Source organism: Cherax quadricarinatus, chromosome 34 (genome assembly GCF_038502225.1).
Source record: "Cherax quadricarinatus isolate ZL_2023a chromosome 34, ASM3850222v1, whole genome shotgun sequence".
In the NCBI taxonomy this organism is placed as follows: Eukaryota; Metazoa; Arthropoda; class Malacostraca; order Decapoda; family Parastacidae; genus Cherax; species Cherax quadricarinatus.
Window position 1 is genome coordinate 464,928 of NC_091325.1, and position 23,637 is coordinate 488,564.

Below are 23,637 nucleotides of genomic sequence, written 5' to 3' on the forward strand. Positions count from 1 at the left end.
ATGAAGGGGTTCAGGGAAACCGGCAGGCCGGACTTGAGTCCTGGAGATGGGAAGTACAGTGCCTGCACTCTGAAGGAGGGGTGTTAATGTTGCAGTTTAAAAACTGTAGTGTAAAGCACCCTTCTGGCAAGACAGTGATGGAGTGAATGATGGTGAAAGTTTTTCTTTTTCGGGCCACCCTGCCTTGGTGGGAATTGGCCGGTGTGATAATAATAATAAAATAATAATTCTATGGATTCCATAGTGGTATTCAGTTTGGTGTTAATATTGTTGTACATACTTTAATGCCGCTACGATGTAGCTCACCACTAGACTACAGTATGTGAACATGTCTAAAATTATTTTTGTCACTTCTGACATTCTACCCCTACATCTCCCATTCTCCATACTTCAGCCTCTTTTATTTCTCTTTTTTTTCCTTACACAGGCTTCACATCTACGCCATCTGCTACTGTTTTGTCTACAGAAACATTTCTAGCCATATCACGATGGACATTGAACCACCAACCTTACCTTCACATTCTCACCCTTCACAACCCTTACATCCACCTGTCCTACATTCTTCATCTACAGTCACCCAAAAATCTTTTATTACTGATTCACCTTTACCTCCGCACTAGCCCATAGTCACCGACTAGTGTCTGTTACTGCTGCATCACTAGTCACTCATAATGGCAGTATTTCAGTGGAATATCAGAGGATACAAGGCGATTCAGGGAGAGCTCCAATTGTTTCTCTAGCAGTTTTACCCTGTATGTTTGATGACAAGAACCAAACTTATACAGTTGGACTAACTACTTTTGGTTATGTTTCAATAAAGTCACTAGATCCATTTCCTGACGAGATAAACGAAAGTGCACTTCTTTTGAGCAATGGTATTCGTTATTATTGATTTTGTTTGTACTCCATTTCATTATACTGCAGCCCAAGTCTATTTGGGCAAGTGGTACACTTAGTGTTACATGTCACAGGCCGTAGGCTAGCAACTCCCCTAGTGAGAATTATGGGAAGCATACGGGGTAGGCATACTGTCTACACACTATCTATTCTTTGTATGTATCAGCTTCTGACCTATCAATCCCTGACGTTCAGTTTATGATTTCTTCTTTACCTACGCCACTTTTTTAATTAGGTTATTTTAATGCTCATTTGCTCTGGAGAGGGGACCAGTTACATGCCTTTCTCACTTCTCGTTCTCTACATGTCTTGAACACGGGTATCCCCACACATTTAGATCTTAATACTCGTTCTCTTTCCTGTAGACCTTTCTAAACGCTCTTCTCTAGTGCTTGACTTCGAATTGTCTGAAGTACCTGATCTGCTTGACAGCGATCATTTCCCTCTTCTCATTCTTACACTCGACCTCCTCTCGCTCCCGAAGGCAGTTTGAGCGGCCAGATTGGGAGTTTTATACTTGCCATACCACTTTTCCTGGTGTCCTTCTTGCTTAGTCCTCTTCAGATGAGCTGTTGCGCTTTTTTTCTTATCACCGCTATTCTTTCAGCAGCATCAGTTGCAATTCCCCAGACTTCGGGTAAAATACCAGAAATGTGTTCCCTGTTGGGCTCCTGCCCATGCTTGCGCTGTACGTATGAAACGCGCTGCGTGGGGGTCATTACCATTACTACAAAACTATAGACCGAATGCCTTATTGTGTTATCTGGGCAGCAAAACATACCTGTTGATGTATGTAAACCTAGTGAGAAGCAGGAGTGCAGTGGGCACAATAAGGGGACACGGTATCAACATCCGTGGCCCCAGATTATTCAACATCTTACCAGAAGATATCAGAAACAATGCTGGAACAAGTGTAGAAGTCATCAAGAGGAAACTGGAGAAGTATCTTCACCAGGTGCCAGATCAACCGGGCTGGCAAGCAGCGGGCCTCCAGCAGCAACAGCCTGGTTGACCAAACTAACACCAGACGAGCTTGGCCCATGGCCGGGCTCCGGGAGTAGTAAGACTTGAAACTCATCAAGGGTATATCAAAGGTAAAGGCGTACGTGTTCACTGTTGAAACATAACGCTGTTCTGGGTAGAACCGTGTTTCAACTTCCCTTATCATAAGTAGAGCTTTGTTGGTGTGTCTACCTTCATAGGTAGAGCACTGTTGGTGTGTCTACCTTCATAGGTAGAGCAGTGTTGGTGTGCCTACTTTCATTGGTAGAACAGTGTTGGTGTGTCTACCTTCATAGGTAGAGCAGTGTTGGTGTGCCTACTTTCATAGGTAGAACAGTGTTAGTGTGTCTACCTTCATAGGTAGAGCAGTGATGGTGTGTCTACCTTCATAGGTAGAGCAGTGTTGGTGTGTCTACCCTCACCACTGCCGTATCAATACTACATTGGGTTTAGCGTTCACTAACTCTTATACCATTCCTGGGTCTGTTTGCTTACCAAGTTTTATCAGTTAGCTCCTTTTAAGAGGGAGTGCCTGGCTGGTGGGGAAGGGCACTTGATCAAAGGAATTGAAGCCCCAGTTTGGATCACTTCCCATTCTCCAGGTGCTGTATAATCTTCACGGGTTTATGTTCTCGAAGTTAATAATAATAATAGTGTTCTAGCATCATTGGGTAAAGTTTTACAGTGCTCAGTATTTCTCCTTCCTATCATTAGTCTAGTGCAGTGTACCAAGGATTGCTCAACATGCTGAAAAGCACTGTGAAATATTTTCTAATCAGGTTTCTAAATGGCATCTTCATAAGACACAATATGCTGTTTATAGCATTTATTGAGAAAACATTTTGTCCACCAGAGAGTTTATCAATTCTCACAGAAAGAGAGGATATACAGTATAAATATTTTAAATTATAATCAAACTAAGTGCCAAACCCGCAAGGGTCATACAAACATTTAGCATAGATAGATGCGAGGTATACAGATGGGCGAGTGACCACCTGTATTAATGTGTTCAGCTAAGTGGAAACTTGGAAATTCAAAATTTTGTGGGTCGGTAAACCGACTTTTGTGCTTCTCCATATAGTTATATATCAAGTCATATTCGGTGAGAACAAGTTTGGTCAATGCTTCAGAAATTAGGAATGAACCAAATTTGTGTGTAATGATGTTAATAGACACTACTTTTTAATAAAACACAGCACACACTTCACAAATAACCCGTACATAGAAGAGGAGCTTACGACGACGTTTCGGTCCGACTTGGGTCATTTGCAAAGTCACACTAACAAAAGGAGAGAAATAGGGAGTATATATAGGCCAGCAGACAGGGACGGGACAAGAGAGGTAATAGGAAAGGAGGAAGAGTGGTAGAGGTAGTAGTAGAGTCAGTCAAATACTAAGAAAGAGGAGAATTGCAAGGGAGTTAGGGGCCCACAGAAGGTAGGAGCAAGAACACACAGGGGGGCAGGGAATACCCAAGGCAGAAGAAAGAAAACCCAAAGCAGAAAGAGGAAAGGGGAAAAAAATCAGGTTAAGTCACGGGTGTTCTGAAGTTTGGAGCATTTTACAATGTAATGGAAAAGGAAGGCATCTACAGAGACAAAGCCACGACTAAGATTCATACAAGGAAAGTTTTGTATAAGGGAGGACTCAACCAGACGGCGACTGTGAAAGTTAGAAGTAGGGTAGACAGTTTTAACAGAAGACCAGCCAATGGGATGACTGTGATCTCTGACATTACAGAAAAGAGCATTGTTGGTGTCGGCAAGCCTAACACTACTTTTGTGCTCTGAGTCGTTCAGAAAGAGAACGGCCAGTTTCTCCAAAGTACTGAAGAGGACAAGAGGAATAAGAAATAGAGTAACACCAGGAGCATCTCTAGAGGGAGGAGAGGTATGAACTAGATTAGTGCGAAGAGTGTTAGTCTGGCGAAAAGTTAGTTTGATGTCTAAGGAACGGAGAGAGTTGTTGAGAATAGAAATGTAGGGAAGGCAGAAGACAGAAAGAATTCCCAGGAGTGGAGAGAAGAAACTACGTTTAGCACGTGAGAAGGCAGAGTCAATGAAATGGGAAGGGTAACCAAGACGGGAAAATGAATTATGAAGAGTGGAAATGTCTGATTCAAGGAACTGAGGATCACAAATGCGGAGAGCACGGAAAAAGAGGGAGATGATAACACTTTTCTTGACAGAGGAAAAATGATAAGGAAAGTAGTGAATGTACGTGCCACTGCGCATGGGTTTGCAGTACACGGAAAAGGCAAAACCTGTATCTGAGCGGTGGACATGAACATTCAACTTACAATATCATTGATATACAATGTAAATGCTAGTTTGGCGCCGCCACTATTGTTCTTCTGTTGAGAGGTGTTTCAAGAGACATGACGAGCATGAGGTTCATACCTGGAGGTTATTCCGGGGATCAACGCCCCCGCGGCCCGGTCCATGACCAGGCCTCCCGATGGATCAGGGCCTGATCAACTAGGCTGTTACTGCTGGCCGCACGCAGTCCAACGTACGAGCCACAGCCCGGCTGATCCGGCACTGACTTTAGGTATCTGTCCAGCTCTCTCTTGAAGGCAGCCAGGGGTTTATTGGCAATTCCCCTAATGCTTGATGGGAGGCTGTTGAACAGTTTTGGGCCCCGAACACTTATGGTGTTTTCTCTTAGTGTACCAATGGTGCCCCTACTTTTTATTGGGGGCATTTTGCATCGCCTGCCCAGTCTTTTACTTTCGTAGGGAGTGATTTCTGTGTACAGATTTGGGACCATTCTTTCCAAGATTTTCCAAGTGTAGATTATGATATATCTCTCCCTCCTGCGTTCCAACGAGTACAAGTCAAGTGCTTCCAAGCGTTCCCAGTAGTTAAGGTGCTTGACAGAACTTATACGTGCAGTAAAGGATCTCTGTACACTCTCCAGATCTGCGATTTCACCTGCTTTGAATGGAGATGTTAATGTACAGCAGTATTCCAGCCTAGAGAGAACAAGTGATTTGAAAAGAATCATCATGGGCTTGGCATCTCTCGTTTTGAAAGTTCTCATTATCCATCCTATCATTTTCTTTGCACGTGCGATCGTGGCACTGTTGTGATCCTTGAAAGTGAGATCCTCAGACATTACTACTCCCAGGTCCCTTACATTATTTTTCCGCTCTATTGTATGGCCGGAGTCAGTAGTATACTCTGTTCTAGTTATTATCTCCTCCAGTTTTCCATAACGGAGTAGTTGGAATTTGTCCTCATTGAACATCATATTGTTTACCGTTGCCCACTGGAAAACTTTGTTTATATCTTCTTGGAGGTTAACCGCGTCCTCAGCAGATGACAGCCTCATGCAGATCCTAGTATCATCCGCAAAGGATGATACGGTGCTGTGGTGTATATCTCTGTTTATGTCTGATATGAGGATAAGGAATAAGATGGGGGCGAGTACTGTGCCTTGTGGAACAGAGCTCTTCACTATGGCAGCCTCCGATTTAACTCTGTTGACCACTACTCTTTGTGTTCGATTTGTTAGGAAGTTGAAGATCCATCTCCCCACTTTCCCAGTTATTCCTTTAGCACGTATTTTATGGGCTATTACGCCATGATCGCATTTGTCAAATGCTTTTGCAAAGTCTGTGTATATTACATCTGCATTCTGATTTTCTTCCAGTGCATCCAAGGCCATGTCATAGTGATCCAGTAGTTGTGAGAGGCAGGAGCGACCTGCCCTGAACCCATGTTGCCCTGGATTGTGCAGATTTTGGGAATCCAGGTGATTTGCAATCCTGCTTCTTAGCACTCTTTCAAAGATTTTTATGATGTGGGACGTCAGAGCTATTGGTCTATAGTTCTTAGCTAATGCTTTGCTGCCACCTTTATGGAGTGGGGCTATATCCGTTGTTTTAAGTGACTGTGGAATTCCACCCATGTCCAAGCTCCTCCTCCATAGTGTACTTAGGGCACACGAGAGGGGTTTCTTGCAGTTCTTAATGAAAACAGAGTTCCACGAGTCTGGGCCCGGGGCTGAGTGCATAGGCATGTTGTCAATGGCTTTTTCGAAATCTATCAGAGTTAGGGTAATGTCGGAAATCTGGCATACATTTATGGAGTTTTGAGGCTCATTCATGAAGAAATCATTTGGGTCGTCGATCCTCAGACCGATTAGTGGTTCACTAAACACAGAGTCGTACTGGGATTTCAATATTTCACTCATTTCCTTGTTGTCATCTGTGTAAGTCCCATCCTGTTTGAGTAAGGGCCCGATACTAGATGTGGTATTTGCCTTGTTTTTGGCATATGAAAAGAAATATTTTGAATTTCTTTCAATTTCACTAATAGCTTTAAGCTCCTCCTGCCTCTCCTGGTTCCTGTAAGAGTCATTTAGCTTAAGTTCGATAGTTTCCACTTCCCTGGTCAGCGCCTCCTTTTGTGTATCAGATATTCTAGCACTCCTGAGGAGCTCAGTGACTCTTCGTCGTCTTCTGTAGAGGGAGCGTCGTTTTCTCTCCAGTTTACTCCTGCTCTTCTTCTTTCTTAGAGGAATATGCCTAGAACATACTTGTGTATTCAAAATATTTTTTTCTTCTTAACCCATTTGACATTCTAATCCTTAATACTGTACGTCTCCTAATGTTTACGGTATATTTGGATGCTGAACACTCATATGTGCCCTGTATGCATGCGTGCGTCATTTTGGTGCTTGTTTAGTAATTATTAAACCCTTGTAACTCGCTCCATTGTTCTGTCACTGTGAAGAACATTACAGTATTTTCCTGCAGCACTTCCTCAGTTTATAAGTGTGGCTGGCATCATGTTCTCAGTGTTGCTTTTAAGAGTAGGTGAGTCACTCGCTTCCTGTGCACGCACCAACACCCACAACAATAATGTCAAGCTTCTACCCATCGGACTCTCTTATAATATATATATATATATATATATATATATATATATATATATATATATATATATATATATATATATATATATATATTTATTTATTTTGTCGGCCCCGATAATCTTTTCTGTGTGAGTGCTTAATATAAATAAATAATACGGACTATAAGTGTATCCTAAACTAAAGCATGGTGCAACCTGACAACGATGTTATATCTGGTATGTATAAAATCTTTTAAACATTTCCGGTGATCATCGGCCCAGCTGCCCGGTCTCAGATCATGCCTCCAAAATTCAATTCAATTCAATTCAAGTTTATTCTCTATAAGGGTTACAATGTGGGGTTTACATGTTATAAAATACTAATTACAGAGGGGGCCACTAGGACACTTAGCCTGGCTAGGCATTTCGAGCAGACTTAGATTAATTCTTAACATTAAATCCTTACAGATTATGGTATTAAGGCTAAGTGACTACATCATAATTTGTGAGTTTAGCAATGTGAATGCTTTTGTTTTGGCACAGTACAAGGTGTCTATATTGGAGTATCATAGACAAACTTATGACTAGTTAGGATCTATTATTTTAAGATTAAGATTAGTGTAAAGTAAAAGGACACAAGTGCAACTAATGTGACATTTATTGTAGCAACGTTTCGCTCTCTGAGAGAGCGAAACGTTGCTACAATAAATGTCACATTAGTTGCACTTGTGTCCTTTTACTTTACATATTGTCGGTAATTCTACCAACTTTATTACATTAAGATTAGTATTTCTGGGGTTATAGTCAGTGGGTGATTGAGTGTAATTGTGAACTACCAGTTGGTTATCATGTAGTTAGTTGTCGGGGTGGATCAGGGAGATGAGATGTTTTCTAACTCTAGTTTTGAAAGTGATGAATGTGTATGCAGTTCTAGAGTTTTCAGGTAGGATGTTCCAGATTTTAGGTCCTTGGAAATATATTGAATTTTTGTAAAGATTTAGTCGAACACGGGGAATGTCGTAGAGATGTTTGTGTCTGGTGTTATGCCTGTGGATCCTGTCACAACTATCAAGAAAGCATTTTAGGTCAAGGTTAATATTGGAATTTAAGGTCCTGTAGATATAGATTGCACAGTAGTAAGTGTGGATGTTCTGAACAGGGAGTAAGTTTAGATCTATGAGGAGTGGGGGGGGGGGGTTGCCAGGGATGGGATTTAGTGATTATTCTTACTGCTGCTTTTTGTTGGGTTATTATTGGCTTTAGGTGTGTTGCTGCAGTTGAACCCCAAGCACAGATAGCGTAGGTGAGGTATGGATATATAAGTGAATGGTATAGTGTGAGAAGGGCAGTTTGCGGCACGTAGTATCGTATCTTGGAGAGGATCCCCACCGTTTTGGATATTTTTTTGTTTTGTGTTGGATATGGGTGCTGAAATTTAGGTTGTTGTCGAGGTATAGGCCAAGGAATTTGCCCTCATTATGTCTGGCAATTAGAGTGTTGTCGATCTTAATGTTAAGTTGCGCAACACCTGCTCTGCTACCAAACATAATATAGTAGGTTTTGCCAGTGTTAAGTGTAAGTTTATTGGCTGTCATCCAAGTCGATATTTTGAGCAGCTCCTCGTTAACAATGGTGTTGAGGGTGGCAAGATTAGGGTGGGAGATGACATAAGTCGTGTCGTCAGCAAAGAGAATGGGTTTCAGGTGTTGGGGTATGTTTGGAATTTCATTGATGTAAATGAGGAAGAGCAGGGGTCAAAGGACACTTCCCTGCGGAACTCCAGTATCAAGTGGCCGTATTGATGAGGCTGTGTCTTTAATGGTGACATACTGATACCTATTAGAAAGGTAGGATTTAAAATATGCAAGCGCATGGCCTCTTATACCATAGTGGTCAAATTTGTGGAGTAGGATGCCGTGGTCTACTGTGTAAAACGCTTTTCTTAATAAACACAGGGAAATGCCATGGCAAAGGGTCTCTCAAAATGTAGGCGAGAGCTTCTTCGTGCCGAAGTCCAGACAAAACCTACTAAGTAAGTTTATTCAGGTATACACAAATACAGTTACATAGATTATCATACATAGTAGCACATGTGTAGAGAACCTAGGATAACCCAAAAAAGTCAGTGATTTATTTCCATTGGGACCCTTTTAATACCTTATTATAATATAAAGGAGATAATATATTATTATTATAGTATAAAGGAGATAGGAATAAGGTAAAATTAGTCGTTAACATTTACAAGTGTGTTAGCTAAAAAATAAAAAATCATTCTCCCTTTCTGTCGCTACATTCATTAGGCCACCTTATGGTTCTCTTCTTGAACTGGCTCATGCTATGACTGGCTTTGACATGCGTAGGCAGTCTGTTCCATTCCTTTATTGCTGTCGATCTGGTGATCCTGGTTTATGCAATTTCAACTTCCCATCTTGACACCCTCTTAGCGCCTCTCTAAGCCTGCTGAGATGTAAGACTTATCTGTTATATTACGTATTCCTAAGATAAAGGTAATCACTGTGCCAGACATTTAGCAGGCTTAGAGAGGCGTTAAGAGGGTGTCAGGATGGGAAGTTTAAATCGTATAAACCAGGATCACGAGATAGACTATCAGTAGGTTTCGTCTGGACTTCGGCATGAAGAAGCCCTCGCCTACATTATGGGAGACCTTTTGTCGTGGCATTTTTTTTTTCTTCTGAGTTTGATTCGATGCTGCAGGTGCGCTCCCTTCCCCGAACTTCTCGAGATTTAAGTGCACAACTCCATAGGAGAGAGCAGACAGTACTATGTAACTACCTCAGGAAGTGGTCTACTTACCAGGAGTGTACCTAAAGGTCGTTCCGAGGGCCAACTCCCTCGCGGCCCAGCAACACCAGGCCTCCCAGTGGATCAGGGCCTGATCACCCAGGCCGTTAATTAATGTTGGCAGTCCAATGTATTAGGATTAATGTTTCCACTCCCCTTGTTTTTCTATCCACTTAATAGGTTAATTATATAGGAGGAAGCAAGTAGAGCAAACAGTGTAACTTAAGATTTAGCATAGTAAAACGAGAATTTAAAATATTTTTTTCTTTCAGAGTCTCGGATAAATAGACTAACACTGATGTGCTATGCATATTTACAAATAGGAATAACACCTCGTGTGTTTGTGACAGTATCTAGTACTAATTAAGTTTTAACAAATATGGACTTAGGAACAAACGCGCCCACACAACACACACCTGTATACACACACAAACTCGTAAACACAAATACACTCATACACAGGCACAGAAGCACATACACATGCATACAAATACTCGCAGAATCAAGCACTCTTTCACGACATAATACACGACACGTGGCATGCTCGTCTTGGAGTATGCAGCGCCAGTATGGAACCAGCATCTGATAAATCACGTACAGAAGCTGAAAAAAGTGTAAAAGTTTGCAACAAGACTAGCAGCAGAACTGAGAGGTATGAGCAGTGAGTAGAAGCTAGAAGAGCTCAAGCTGACGACATTGGAAGACAGAAGAATAAGAGGTGAGATGAATACAAAGTACAAATTACTGAGAATAATTAAGAGGGTAGAAAGGGAGAGTGTGAGAGGCGGGTCTCTGGTACACGAAGGCACAGCTGGACCTTAAAACACAAATGTGCCATAGTAATCTTAGTGACCTGGAAATGTTAATCCAGACAGCGAAGTAGTAAAGGCAGGATCCATAAATAATTTTAAGAATATTTATGATAAGGCTCGCACAATCAGGACAAAGTGAGCCCAGTAGCGGCCAGCTGAGAGGTGGGACCAGGAGCCAAAACTCAACAACTGCAACCCCAGCCTAACAGTAGGAGAGCAAGAAGAAATATGAAGGCACCAACAAAGCGATGGTTGACATCTTGGCAGAAGCAGGTAGTAGCAGTGCACATTGGGTTAAAGCAGTGATGGTCGACATAGCAGGATTCTGCAGGTTGGAGTGAACATTAGGCTAAAGCGAAGGCGCTTATCATGGGCAATTTCAACCACAAAGATATAGATTAAGAGAACTGGGACCCACATGGGGGAACAGAAACGTGGAGGGTTAAGTTGATGAAGGTTATTAGAGAAAACTCCGTGAGTCAGCATGTTCAGGATACAATAAGAGAAGATGAGCCAGCAAGACTAGACCTAGTATCTACCTCAGGTACATCCGATGTAGGTGAAAAATACGAGTCCCCTGGGTGCTAGTGATCATACAGTGCTTAGGGGAGCTAAAGGTAGAAGGAAGAATAGCTGGTGGTGAGTGCGAGAAAACAAATTTTAAAAGAAGGAATTTCAAGGGGTTGAGAGAATTCCTGAATGCAGTGCAGCAGATAGAAAATTCAAAGGAAAGTTAGTGGATGACATGGAGTACCTAGTTAGAAAATGCTGGGAGGCAGAGAACCTCATACCCAGAAGATGTGGCAGTATTAAAGACAAGAGAGCCCTTGGTTCAACCAGAGATGCTGAGAGGCATCCAGGCAGGTACATTCTGATACACATCCTGGTGGGCACATTAGAGCTATGACTCGACCCCTGCAACCACAACTAGGTGAGTACATCCTGGTGATATTCATGACTCTCCATTACTTAGTATGTTATGTGATAATCCCTACTATAATAAACTATATACAGTGAATTTATTTTCTTTCAGAGGAGCAGGGACCTGTAACTTAATGTGATTGCCTGCAGAACGAGTAATGTGGGTGTGACCAATGGCTCACTTCTTATGACCAGAACGGATTGGCAGGCAAAGAGGCGCGTGCTATGTCCATGCCCACAAACATCAGGTACATGTAATATAGTGTTATGTGTGCAGAAATGTGTATAAATGTCTATAAAATGTGTGTAAAGAAGTGTAAATATTTGTGAAATGCATAAAACTCAACCTTTCTGTATTGAAATGTGTAATACCAAATAAAATGTACTTCATATAAGACAATTTGAGTGAGGATATAAATTATTATAGAGCTAGAACAGTTATGAGACATTACTTTGGGTTGTCTGTTTTGTAAGCCCAGCTACTCATTTTTGTTTTTTCCTTCCTTGTAAGCCAAGCTACACATTCTACGCATAGGAAATAAATATTTCTCTATACAGAATTTACCAAATCACAACAGAAAAAGTACTCAGCCTAATGTTAAGAATACCACATTTAAGGCTTTCCATGGGTCACTTCTTCTAAATGATGTTATACATATGATGCTTCTTTGCTCAACCAACACAGGCTACACAGCTGAACTGTTTGTTGTAATGAGGGTGATTAAAGTACATATAACACTTGTGAATGATCACAATAACAATACAAAGTAGCAATGTTTTTATTTGTCCCATTAGTCATGACAATGGTCTGTCTTGTTTTTGTACCAGTAAATGAAGATCTGGAGAATAGACAGAGAATTTTTACCACCTATATTGTTAAAACACTTAAACTGTCCAAACGTAGAGCTACTTTCACATGCATAGTGCACATGCATTTTGAAAGCATGTAAAAAAAAAAAAACTTAGATCTACGTTTGGAGCGCTACGCATGTGAACGTAGCTCTACATTTGGACAGTTTAAGGTTAAAGGGCATGTGCAAATTCCCTCAAAATTGCTTTCAATGGAATGTAGGCAAGAAAGATACGTACTAAATAATTGTATATCTTACTTAGAACATACTGGGGGGATTTGTTCTAAATCTGCATGATGAAATTAGAATTTACAAATGCAGGAGGCACAGTAGACTGTGACTAATACTCTAATGAAGAGCAAAGGTGCATTAAATACACTAATATGATAACCCAAAAAGTATAAAGGAGCCAGGAGTTTTCAACATTTTCATTCATATATATAAGGAAAATTGCTATTGACTTTTTGTCATCAGAGAAAAGTAATAAGTTCCTGCAAATAGTTATGATCAGCTGGACTGCAGTGTCTTTATCAAACTGCATGAAGGAAGCAGCAGTAGCCTGACTGACCAGGCTGTTAACCAGAAGGCCTAGTTTTAGACCTGGCCATGAGGATGACATCCCCAGAATCATCATTGGGTTGTCATCTCGAGGTAGCTAGGTGGGCATTGAGCAGTCACATAGGTATAAAGTGTAGTGTGTGTGGTAATACTCATAAGCATTGTTCAGCTACATTGGCTAGGTATAAAGTATTGATCTCCAACAGGTAGCGGGGCTCTCGTGTGCCACTAATAATATGGTGTCATTATTATGGGGTGCTCTCCTCCTCGTCCTTCTTCCTGTGCTTATATCAGGTGAGTCTTAATCCATTTAAAATCCCCCTCTCTCTCTCTCCCTCTCAGCAGGTGAGCCTAAGGTGTACTACTACCCACTCATGACTTTCTTGCAGAAGGTGAAACTTAAGTGTATATCCACTCATTTATTAATTCCCTTAAAGTGTAGGTGTATTTCAGCCCACTCAGTACTCAACAGTAGGTGACCCTTAGGTGTACCTCCACACACTCATCACTTGCCTCCTGGTGAACATTAGATGTATCTCCACCCATGCATTACTAATCTCTAGGAAGTGAACCTTAAGTGCATCCCCACCCACTTTATTAATTTCCAAGTGTTTCTTCATCTACTCACTTCCTAAGCATGGTTTCATTGCAGTAGGTAAGTTAACCCACTCGCTGTCTCACAATATGCGAGGTTCCTGCGCATTTTTACCCGCTCAAATACAGCAGATAAGTTTCCATGGGCATCTCTTCATTACTCTGGGTAAGTCTTCAGTATTTAAATTACAGTAAGTGGACTTTCAGAAGAGATGAGTCTTTTTGTAAGACAAAAGGGCTAGGTGGTGAACTTGATAGTTGAAGTGTTCTGCTGGTTAATTTTATATACAGTATTTTCTTGCTGTGTTTTAGATTTTGTTAAGCTATGATTAAAATCATAAATCCACTTTAGACTTTTTTGCCTTGTTTATAATATATCTTCTCTAACACTTCAAATATAAATACTTTATATTGATCACAGTAGTAGTTCTTTTTACCAAATTATGAATGGCTCGGCATGTTGCAAATGTGTGAAGTTCTAGCTATCAGTGTAGACCTTATCAGTAAAAATATTTGTTTTGTGAAACAAATATGTTGATGGTACTGTGTAGAATACTGACAAGTTGAATAAGACACATACAACACTTTAGGTATCTAAATTGCCAAAATGTTTTTGTCTGCGCAGCTAGCTTCAATCGAATACAAGCAAATACATATAACACTGAAGACAGTAAACTTAATTTTGAAGTGGTCAGTCCCTCAGGCTGAGGGACTGACCACTGCCTGTAAAAGCTGAGAAACTGATCACCTCCAGATTACTCCTACTGTCTCCAGTGTTATATTTGCCTATATTGGACTAAAGAAGCCTGCTGTGCAGGCCAAACATTTCAGCAATAAAGATACCCAAGTGTTGAACATGTGTTTTATTCATCATAATACTTACAACAGTAATGTAATAATGGTCATTTTGATTTCCAACACAAATATACATTTACTCCCTGCACATAAAAGAAGTGATAATGGCCTTCCCCTCAAGCTAATTTTGTTTTTTACCTCTTGCTCTCAAAATAATATAAATCCATCACACATTTACTAAATTGGGCAGTTATGAGGTGGAAGTCAAAATATATGCATTGATAAAAAATATTTAGGCAAAGTACTATATAGTATTGGTATAAACCTTGGTAATAAATACCGACAAGTTGGTTTAGAAAGACACGTAAGCAAACACTATGACATATTTATTAGAAAATGTTTTGGTCCTGGGGCCTTGATCACTTCTAACATACAGAGGTAGTATTACGTATTATTATAATCAAAACTAAGCGCTACACCCACAGGGGTCATAGAGAACTGAAAGTACTGCATAAATCTTCATTATTGTGTTCTTGTAAATATAAACCCAACATTTACTGTATTTCGTGGCTTATTAGAAGCATTTTTTTTTTTCATGAAATGTCTCCAGAAACCACCCTGCATCCTACAAACTGAAGGTCAGTGACAGGAGCTGTAAGTTTGGGGTGGGCTGTAGCTCTCCCAGTTACGTCTGATGTCAAGCCAAAGAGACTAAAACAAGTCTTATAAGCCACAAAATATGGTATTAACCTGCGGTATTGCTGCCCAGATATTTAACTCTCCACACCTTCAACAAATGCCCATGTATGGAGTACCAAAAAATATATCATTTGTGTACCAAAAAATATATCATTTGTGTACCAAAAAATATATCATTTGTTTAAAGAAACAACATTGGAAAAAAATTGCCTAAATCTTCATTATCAACCCCAAGAAAAACTAAAACAAATCTTGTAAACCCTGACTGTTACCAGACAGATGCATACCACATTTTCCAAATGATCATATAGCAAAAATAAATGAATTGAGCAATGAGTAACATATAAAATGAAAAATTGTAAATAAGAATACCACCAAAAAAAATTTATTTTCTGTATGTTTACCATTATTATTGTTACTACTCAGAGTTGAAAAATCTTTCCTTACTTGCTTATATCTGGGTATAGTCTCCCCATGACTGATAGCCTAGGAATTTGTGGTTAAACCTCTCCATTAATGCCATTGGCTTCATAAAGTTGCTACAGTTCTAATATATGTTATTCAGTGTATAATTTTTCTGCAACTTAACCTTGAATGATGCAGTGCTTCTATATTTGCACCTAAGGATTCACCTACTATTGTATCTTTTAATTGCAAATAATATGCCAGTCGTAATGTGCCTTAAACTTTAGGAACACTTGTTAACTTAGTTTTTAAAGTTACCAAAAATGATGTCTCTTTTGTATTGTGAATTTTCTTGGTGTACAGGTAATCCTGTGCATCCCACCCTGATACATGGTGGTGGTGATGAGCCCTTGGACCTGCAGCATGACCACCCTGATGCAGAGGACTCGTACAACAACCTTGAGTCAGATGGCATCCCTCAAGAGCTACACTCTCTTCCTACCACACAACTGGAAAAAGAGAAAGTGGAGAAGTTTGATCCCTCCAGGTTAGTGTAACCAGGGGTAAATTCCTAATTCAACACAAGACCATGCCTTGCCATTACAGAAGTGCTGACACCATTATACTTTGGTATATTCAGTTATTTACATGCATCAGTAATCTTTATTTACACTGATTCCTTGACATTAGTCCCTTTTTTTTCCCTGTTTATTCTTTGATTTACCTCATCTTTCATAGGCCTATCTGCCAAATATGTAAAATACATTTATTTATTCCATACACCTCCCCTCTCATTGCTCTTTTCTTGTTCATTTTCAACTTTTTTTTTTTTTTTTTTTTTTTTTTTTTTTTTGTACATACCCTCCTAAACTCCTTCACCAACCTTTACAATTTCACTTCCAAATATTCTAAAAGCATTGTTCATCAACAACTTCGATAATTTCCACTGTTTCAATCATATTTACTGTATTTCAAGCCTGCACTACTTCTCAATATGCTAGCATTACTTTTACAAACTGATCAATAAATGCACTATTCTCAGATATTACACACAAAGACTATAATTTTCTGTAACTGTATGTGAACCTGACTAAAGTATTTTACCATGCCGACTGTCTCACACCAAGGCAGAGTGACACAAAGAAAGAAAAACACTTTCACCATCATTGAGCACTTTCACCATCATTCACACATAATCACTGTCTTTGCAGAGGCACCCAGATAGGACAGTTTTGATGTCACACCAAACAGCCAATATCCCAAACCCCTCCTTTAAAGTGCAGGCATTGTACTTCCCACCTCCAGGACTCAAGTCTGGCTAACCAGTTTCCCCTGAATCTCTTCACAAAATATTACCCTACCCACACTCCAACAGCTTGTTACTCCCAAAAAGCATTGGTCTCCATTTACTCATATCTAACATGCTATATCTTATGGAAACTAATATTCTACACCCTACTATGACCACAGTTTATGTGAATTATAACTAGATATTTTACCTCAATCAGGCTGAACTACACAGCATTGCGTTTGGAAATAGATGAGGAGCTGGATCGTTTGAGCAAACGTGAGGGCCGCTTTATTGGGGAGAGCAGGTTGCCTAAGTTTCTTTCTAACTTGGGCAAGTTCCTTGATTTTGAACAAGTAGTGAAAGAGATTGAAACATCCATCATGTCCAGCATGTCCTGCAATGCCTGTAAAGCTGGTAAGTTGAGACAACTAGTATTTGTTGGTATGTATAGGTCATTGGTATATGTTGATAAATGTTGATCTATGGTACTTATTGATAAATTTAGGTTACTGGTACTCTGGTAGTTGTAGGATCCTGGTGCTTGCTGCACATGTACTGTCATAAATGTGAAGGAGAATGTAGGTTGATTGATCATCTGGTATTCTTTAATATTTGGTCCCTTTGCTTGCACAATCCTTTATCTTGTTACTGTATTTCTTTAGATGGTGGATTGCACAAGACTGCCAGATAATGTTAAAAACTGATTAATTGCTGAATAATCAGAAATCCACTGCATTAATGTGTGTGTGTGTGTTTGTTTTAGTTATATTGTAAGTTTGAACTAATAGTTTTTTTAAAAAACAAGTAATGTAGTTTTTGCTTTGAAGGTGTGGGACTCCTGCAGCATTATGTTCAAAATGGCAAGACAAGGGATGACATCATCAAGGCAGCCTCCAGGTTGTGCATGTCTTTTAAGATTGAGACTCCACGAGTGTGTATGGGTATCATCTATCTTATGGCAGTAAGTCTTTTATGATTTGAAACTAACTGTAGTATATATATTAGATTAACACAAACTGTTTGACCACAAGCAACATGGTCTTTGTAAAGTATAAGTGTTTTTTACCACATGAAACAGCCACTGCTAATCATGATAGGGTCAACCATTCCTACCTCTTGATTCCAAGGGTCATCACCCCTGTGGCCCAGTTCCAGATGAAGCTTCCTAGCAATGTCCCAAAGAAGGAAATGCATTCACCATCACTCATTTAGTAGCTGTCTTACCAGATGTGCTCAAACATTGAAATTCAAATGATCCTCTGAACCATAACATAAGTTATGCATTAAAATATGAGAAGTTTTTACAAAGTAGAAGTGATGCAAGGAGGGAAGAGTATATGGAGAAAAAGAGAGAGGTTAAGAGAGTGGTGAAGCAATGTAAAAAGAGAGCAAATGAGAGAGTGGGTGAGCTGTTATCAACAAATTTTGTTGAAAATAAGAAAAAGTTTTGGAGTGAGATTAACAAGTTAAGGAAGCCTAGAGAACAAATGGATTTGTCAGTTAAAAATAGGAGAGGAGAGTTATTAAATGGAGAGTTAGAGGTATTGGGAAGATGGAGGGAATATTTTGAGAAATTGTTAAATGTTGATGAAGATAGGGAAGCTGTGATTTCGTGTATAGGGCAAGGAGGAATAACATCTTGTAGGAGTGAGGAAGAGCCAGTTGTGAGTGTGGGGGAAGTTCGTGAGGCAGTAGGTAAAATGAAAGGGGGTAAGGCAGCCGGGATTGATGGGATAAAGATAGAAATGTTAAAAGCAGGTGGGGATATAGTTTTGGAGTGGTTGGTGCAATTATTTAATAAATGTATGGAAGAGGGTAAGGTACCTAGGGATTGGCAGAGAGCATGCATAGTTCCTTTGTATAAAGGCAAAGGGGATAAAAGAGAGTGCAAAAATTATAGGGGGATAAGTCTGTTGAGTGTACCTGGTAAAGTGTATGGTAGAGTTATAATTGAAAGAATTAAGAGTAAGACGGAGAATAGGATAGCAGATGAACAAGGAGGCTTTAGGAAAGGTAGGGGGTGTGTGGACCAGGTGTTTACAGTGAAACATATAAGTGAACAGTATTTAGATAAGGCTAAAGAGGTCTTTGTGGCATTTATGGATTTGGAAAAGGCGTATGACAGGGTGGATAGGGGGGCAATGTGGCAGATGTTGCAAGTGTATGGTGTAGGAGGTAGGTTACTGAAAGCAGTGAAGAGTTTTTACAAGGATAGTGAGGCTCAAGTTAGAGTATGTAGAAAAGAGGGAAATTTTTTCCCAGTAAAAGTAGGCCTTAGACAAGGATGTGTGATGTCACCGTGGTTGTTTAATATATTTATAGATGGGGTTGTAAGAGAAGTAAATGCGAGGGTCTTGGCAAGAGGCGTGGAGTTAAAAGATAAAGAATCACACACAGGGTGGGAGTTGTCACAGCTGCTCTTTGCTGATGACACTGTGCTCTTGGGAGATTCTGAAGAGAAGCTGCAGAGATTGGTGGATGAATTTGGTAGGGTGTGCAAAAGAAGAAAATTAAAGGTGAATATAGGAAAGAGTAAGGTTATGAGGATAACAAAAAGATTAGGTGATGAAAGATTGAATATCAGATTGGAGGGAGAGAGTATGGAGGAGGTGAACGTATTCAGATATTTGGGAGTGGACGTGTCAGCGGATGGGTCTATGAAAGATGAGGTGAATCATAGAATTGATGAGGGAAAAAGAGTGAGTGGTGCACTTAGGAGTCTGTGGAGACAGAGAACTTTGTCCTTGGAGGCAAAGAGGGGAATGTATGAGAGTATAGTTTTACCAACGCTCTTATATGGGTGTGAAGCATGGGTGATGAATGTTGCAGCGAGGAGAAGGCTGGAGGCAGTGGAGATGTCATGTCTGAGGGCAATGTGTGGTGTGAATATAATGCAGAGAATTCGTAGTTTGGAAGTTAGGAGGAGGTGCGGGATTACCAAAACTGTTGTCCAGAGGGCTGAGGAAGGGTTGTTGAGGTGGTTCGGACATGTAGAGAGAATGGAGCGAAACAGAATAACTTCAAGAGTGTATCAGTCTGTAGTGGAAGGAAGGCGGGGTAGGGGTCGGCCTAGGAAGGGTTGGAGGGAGGGGGTAAAGGAGGTTTTGTGTGCGAGGGGCTTGGACTTCCAGCAGGCATGCGTGAGCGTGTTTGATAGGAGTGAATGGAGACAAATGGTTTTTAATACTTGACGTGCTGTTGGAGTGTGAGCAAAGTAACATTTATGAAGGGATTCAGGGAAACCGGCAGGCCGGACTTGAGTCCTGGAGATGGGAAGTACAGTGCCTGCACTCTGAAGGAGGGGTGTTAATGTTGCAGTTTAAAAACTGTAGTGTAAAGCACCCTTCTGGCAAGACAGTGATGGAGTGAATGATGGTGAAAGTTTTTCTTTTTCGGGCCACCCTGCCTTGGTGGGAATCGGCCAGTGTGATAATAAAAAAAACTTGGACCATCAAAATAATACTCTATATTTTGAATACTTACTGAAGTTGATCTTGCACTGAACCTGCCATAAACATCTACAGCATCCAAAACTTTGGAGATTGTGAATGATCCCAAGTTTTGAGTTGTGGATTGTTTCTTGTGGAAAGTTCATAAGGTAGTTCTTGGTCTTTTTGCATAGAGTGCATGCATTTGTAGTGTCATCACTATGGCATACATTAACATTAACGTGTTCTCTGGAGTGTTTTAGGTGGGCTGTGTTAATAATTTCCAAGAGTTGTGAAAGATGCTTAGCTAATAGATCAGCTAGTTTGTGTGGAGCACTGCTAATGTCTGAGATAATAGATCTCATTGAGATCCCAAGTTCATGTGATTTTGGCAGATCCTACATATGTGCTGGTATGGGTGTGAAATAACTGAGATTTCCTTAGGCAATCAGAACAGGGTAAATAGACTTTTTCACCTGATTCCTTTCACACCCAGACTAGCACACATGTATGGTGTGCCCAAAATATAAACCTGGGATCACAATGAGATATATCAGCTCAGGCACTGGCAGTGCTCCACACTATCCAACTGGTCTGTTGGCTCAATATTTTTCACAACTCTTGGGAACTATTAGCACAGCCAATCTAAAACAGTCTTGAGAACATACGAATGCATGCCGAGGCAATGATACTAAAAATTCATTCGCTATTTACAACTCATAGGGTTCATACATTGCCTGGGAAATGGGAGGCTATCAAGTTAGATTCAAGGAAGGGAAGAACAAATCAAATTTCTAGAATCAAGAGCCCCTCATCATCATCAAAGAACCTCCCTAGAGGGGTGAGGTGTTCACAGGGAGGCCTGGTATAGGAGTGGGATAGTGGAGAGGATCTCCACAATTTTCAACAGGCAATCAGCAGGCCTCTGACTGCTTCATTTTCTGAGGGATCTCCTAATGGAACTAGACTTCCTTTCAGCAGTGACAGACCTGTTGAATGTGAAATGCTGAATCCATGTGAATTATTTGATGTAAGGAGAGGTGAAGGCTTAATCCTTTGTCCGGAAAGCCAGTGTCCTTGATGATTTACTACTACCTTGTTAACATATGCAGTCATGTGCCACAACGTTTCTATTAATGACAGACCACATATATGATGGTGGGGTAAACAAACATGCTGTGCTGCCAGTCGTATAAAGGTATAGTACTTGATAATAAACAATTATGTTACTGGTTTATATATTTACTATACTGTACATTTTATTGTTATTCTAGAGTGGAGGGATATGTTGTGTATCTCTATACGTATATGCTTCTAAACTGTTGTATTCTGAGCACCTCTGCAAAAGCAGTGATAATGTGTGAGTGTGGTGAAAGTGTTGAATGATGATGAAAGTATTTTCTTTTTGGGGATTTTCTTTCTTTTTTTTTTTGGGTCACCCTGCCTCGGTGGGAGACGGCCGACTTGTTGAAAAAAAAAAAAAAAAAAAAAGTACTCTTTCTGCTTATAAAAAAATTTACAGTAAAACAATATTTCATGTTAAGCTGGCAGATGCCTCATACATCATGTGTTTACTGTCTTTTGATAGCATCATTTTTCCCTTGTGCTTGATTTCATCTCATGTTGTTTTATTCATCATAGTCTCTAAGTTATACCATATAACCTAGGTGTGCAGTAGGCTATATCATCTAGGTTTGTGTAACTACACTTTATTATGACTGGACAACGACAAAATCGCTTAAGCGACACATGATTGTAATGTATTATTGTAAATTTTCTATCCTGTTTGTAATGCAGTATATATTTTGAAAGTTTTGCTATTTACTAACTAAATCTGGTGAGGTGTGTTTCAGGATGAAGTGGTTTATGTGGTAGAAAACTTAGTAATGAGTCCAGATGAAGTATGTGGATTTCTGATAGGAGATATTTGTGGCACTCCATATAATCCTTACCATGAATGGCGTGTGGCCTTCCCACCTGTGCCCAAACCTCCAATACCCCAACCAGAACCTCCTATGGTAAGCTTAATCAAATTGATTACAATATATGCAGTTGAATATTCATGGATGTTATTTGTGTAAGAGTTTTCATTTGGATTCATATTTTAATGAAAATACGTTGGTTCAGTAGCAGTGCTGTATACGTATAGACTTCCTGTAAAATAAACATGAATTTAAAATTTCAGTCGCAGTTTGTTTTCATATGCTTTCTTAATTCAGTGGGCTATCCAATATGTACACAGTGATCCCCTGAGTTATGACTTACCCTCATGAAAGAATTTAGTTTTGAGTTGCCATGAAAAAACTTGAGATCTGATAAGTATAAGATGGTCGAGCAGGGTTGGGTGGGCCCCAGCTCAGAGACAAGGCAGGGTGATGAAAGGTTCTTAAATGGAGATCACTCCATACCTGCTCTGGCCTGCCCTGTCTTGCCTGCTTTGCCTCCTCAGCAGATTGCAAGCTGCAGCCTATGCTTGTTTATCACTCGGAAGATCCCAGTGTGTTTCAACAAGCATCCGAGGGTAAGTTGGGTGTTCTGGCATCTTGACACAAATTACTATAAAACAATGTATTTTGGAGTTTGAGTTATGATATTTTTGATATACGATATGCCTTCTGGAATGTATAATATCATAACTCGAGAGACCACTGTACAGTGGACCCCCAGTTAACGATATTTTTTCATTCCAGAAGTATGTTCAGGTGCCAGTACTGACCGAATTTGTTCCCATAAGGAATATTGTGAAGTAGATTAGTCCATTTCAGACCCCCAAACATACACGTACAAACGCACTTACATAATTGGTCGCATTGGGAGGTGATCGTTAAGCGGGGGTCCACTGTATTATAATTTTCAGGAGAAGCCGAATTTTACATAAGAACATAAGAACATAAGAACATAAGAAAGGAGGAACACTGCAGGAGGCCTGCTGGCCCATACTAGGCAGGTCCTTTACAATTCATCCCACTAACAAAACATTTACCCAACCCAATTTTCAATGCTACCCAAGAAATAAGCTCTGATGTGAAAGTCCCACTCAAATCCAACCCTTCCCACTCATGTACTTATCCAACCTAGATTTGAAACTACCCAAAGTCCTAGCCTCAATAACCCAACTAGGTAGACTGTTCCACTCATCAACTACCCTATTTCCAAACCAATACTTTCCTATGTCCTTTCTAAATCTAAACTTATCTAATTTAAATCCATTACTGCGGGTTCTCTCTTGGAGAGACATCCTCAAGACCTTATTAATATCCCCTTTATTAATACCTATCTTCCACTTATACACTTCGATCAGGTCTCCCCTCTCTATACAGTATTATTTTTACCTTGTTTTTTTCTGGGTGTTGAAACACTTAGTTTAAATTGCCGTTTTTCTGCAGGAGGGAATGCCAACACTGAAAGTTCTGCACCTGTCAGATACTCACTTTGATCCGGAATACAGAGCAGGATCAAATGCAGACTGTGGTGAACCCTTATGTTGTCGGGCTAGTTCTGGCCCTGTCAAATCTCTAGACAAGAGAGCAGGATTATGGGGAGATTACAGGAAGTGTGACACACCCTTGAGAACCATAGAAAGTATGCTGGACAACATTGCTTATCTACATCCTGTGAGTATCATTACTGTTTATCTTTTACTGAAATGTATTAATTTATTATTTACTATAATTAGTATTAATATACTTATAAAATTATTATTATGTTTTAATTGTTAAATGT

The 23,637-nt window shown here is 40.1% G+C and overlaps 1 protein-coding gene across 2 annotated transcripts in view; it reads left to right on the top strand.

Annotated features, from left to right (window-relative positions):
* Positions 1-23,637, top strand: part of LOC128693679 (sphingomyelin phosphodiesterase) — an 84,986-nt gene that overhangs the window by 41,679 nt on the left and 19,670 nt on the right. For both annotated transcript variants that reach the window (XM_053783462.2, XM_053783463.2), the window contains exons 2-8: positions 11,406-11,541; positions 12,909-12,996; positions 15,559-15,742; positions 16,704-16,900; positions 17,314-17,447; positions 21,768-21,932; positions 23,301-23,528. In XM_053783462.2, the coding sequence (XP_053639437.1) occupies positions 12,939-12,996; positions 15,559-15,742; positions 16,704-16,900; positions 17,314-17,447; positions 21,768-21,932; positions 23,301-23,528 (966 nt within the window). In that variant the 5' untranslated portion in view covers positions 11,406-11,541; positions 12,909-12,938. The remainder of the gene's footprint in view (positions 1-11,405; positions 11,542-12,908; positions 12,997-15,558; positions 15,743-16,703; positions 16,901-17,313; positions 17,448-21,767; positions 21,933-23,300; positions 23,529-23,637) is intronic.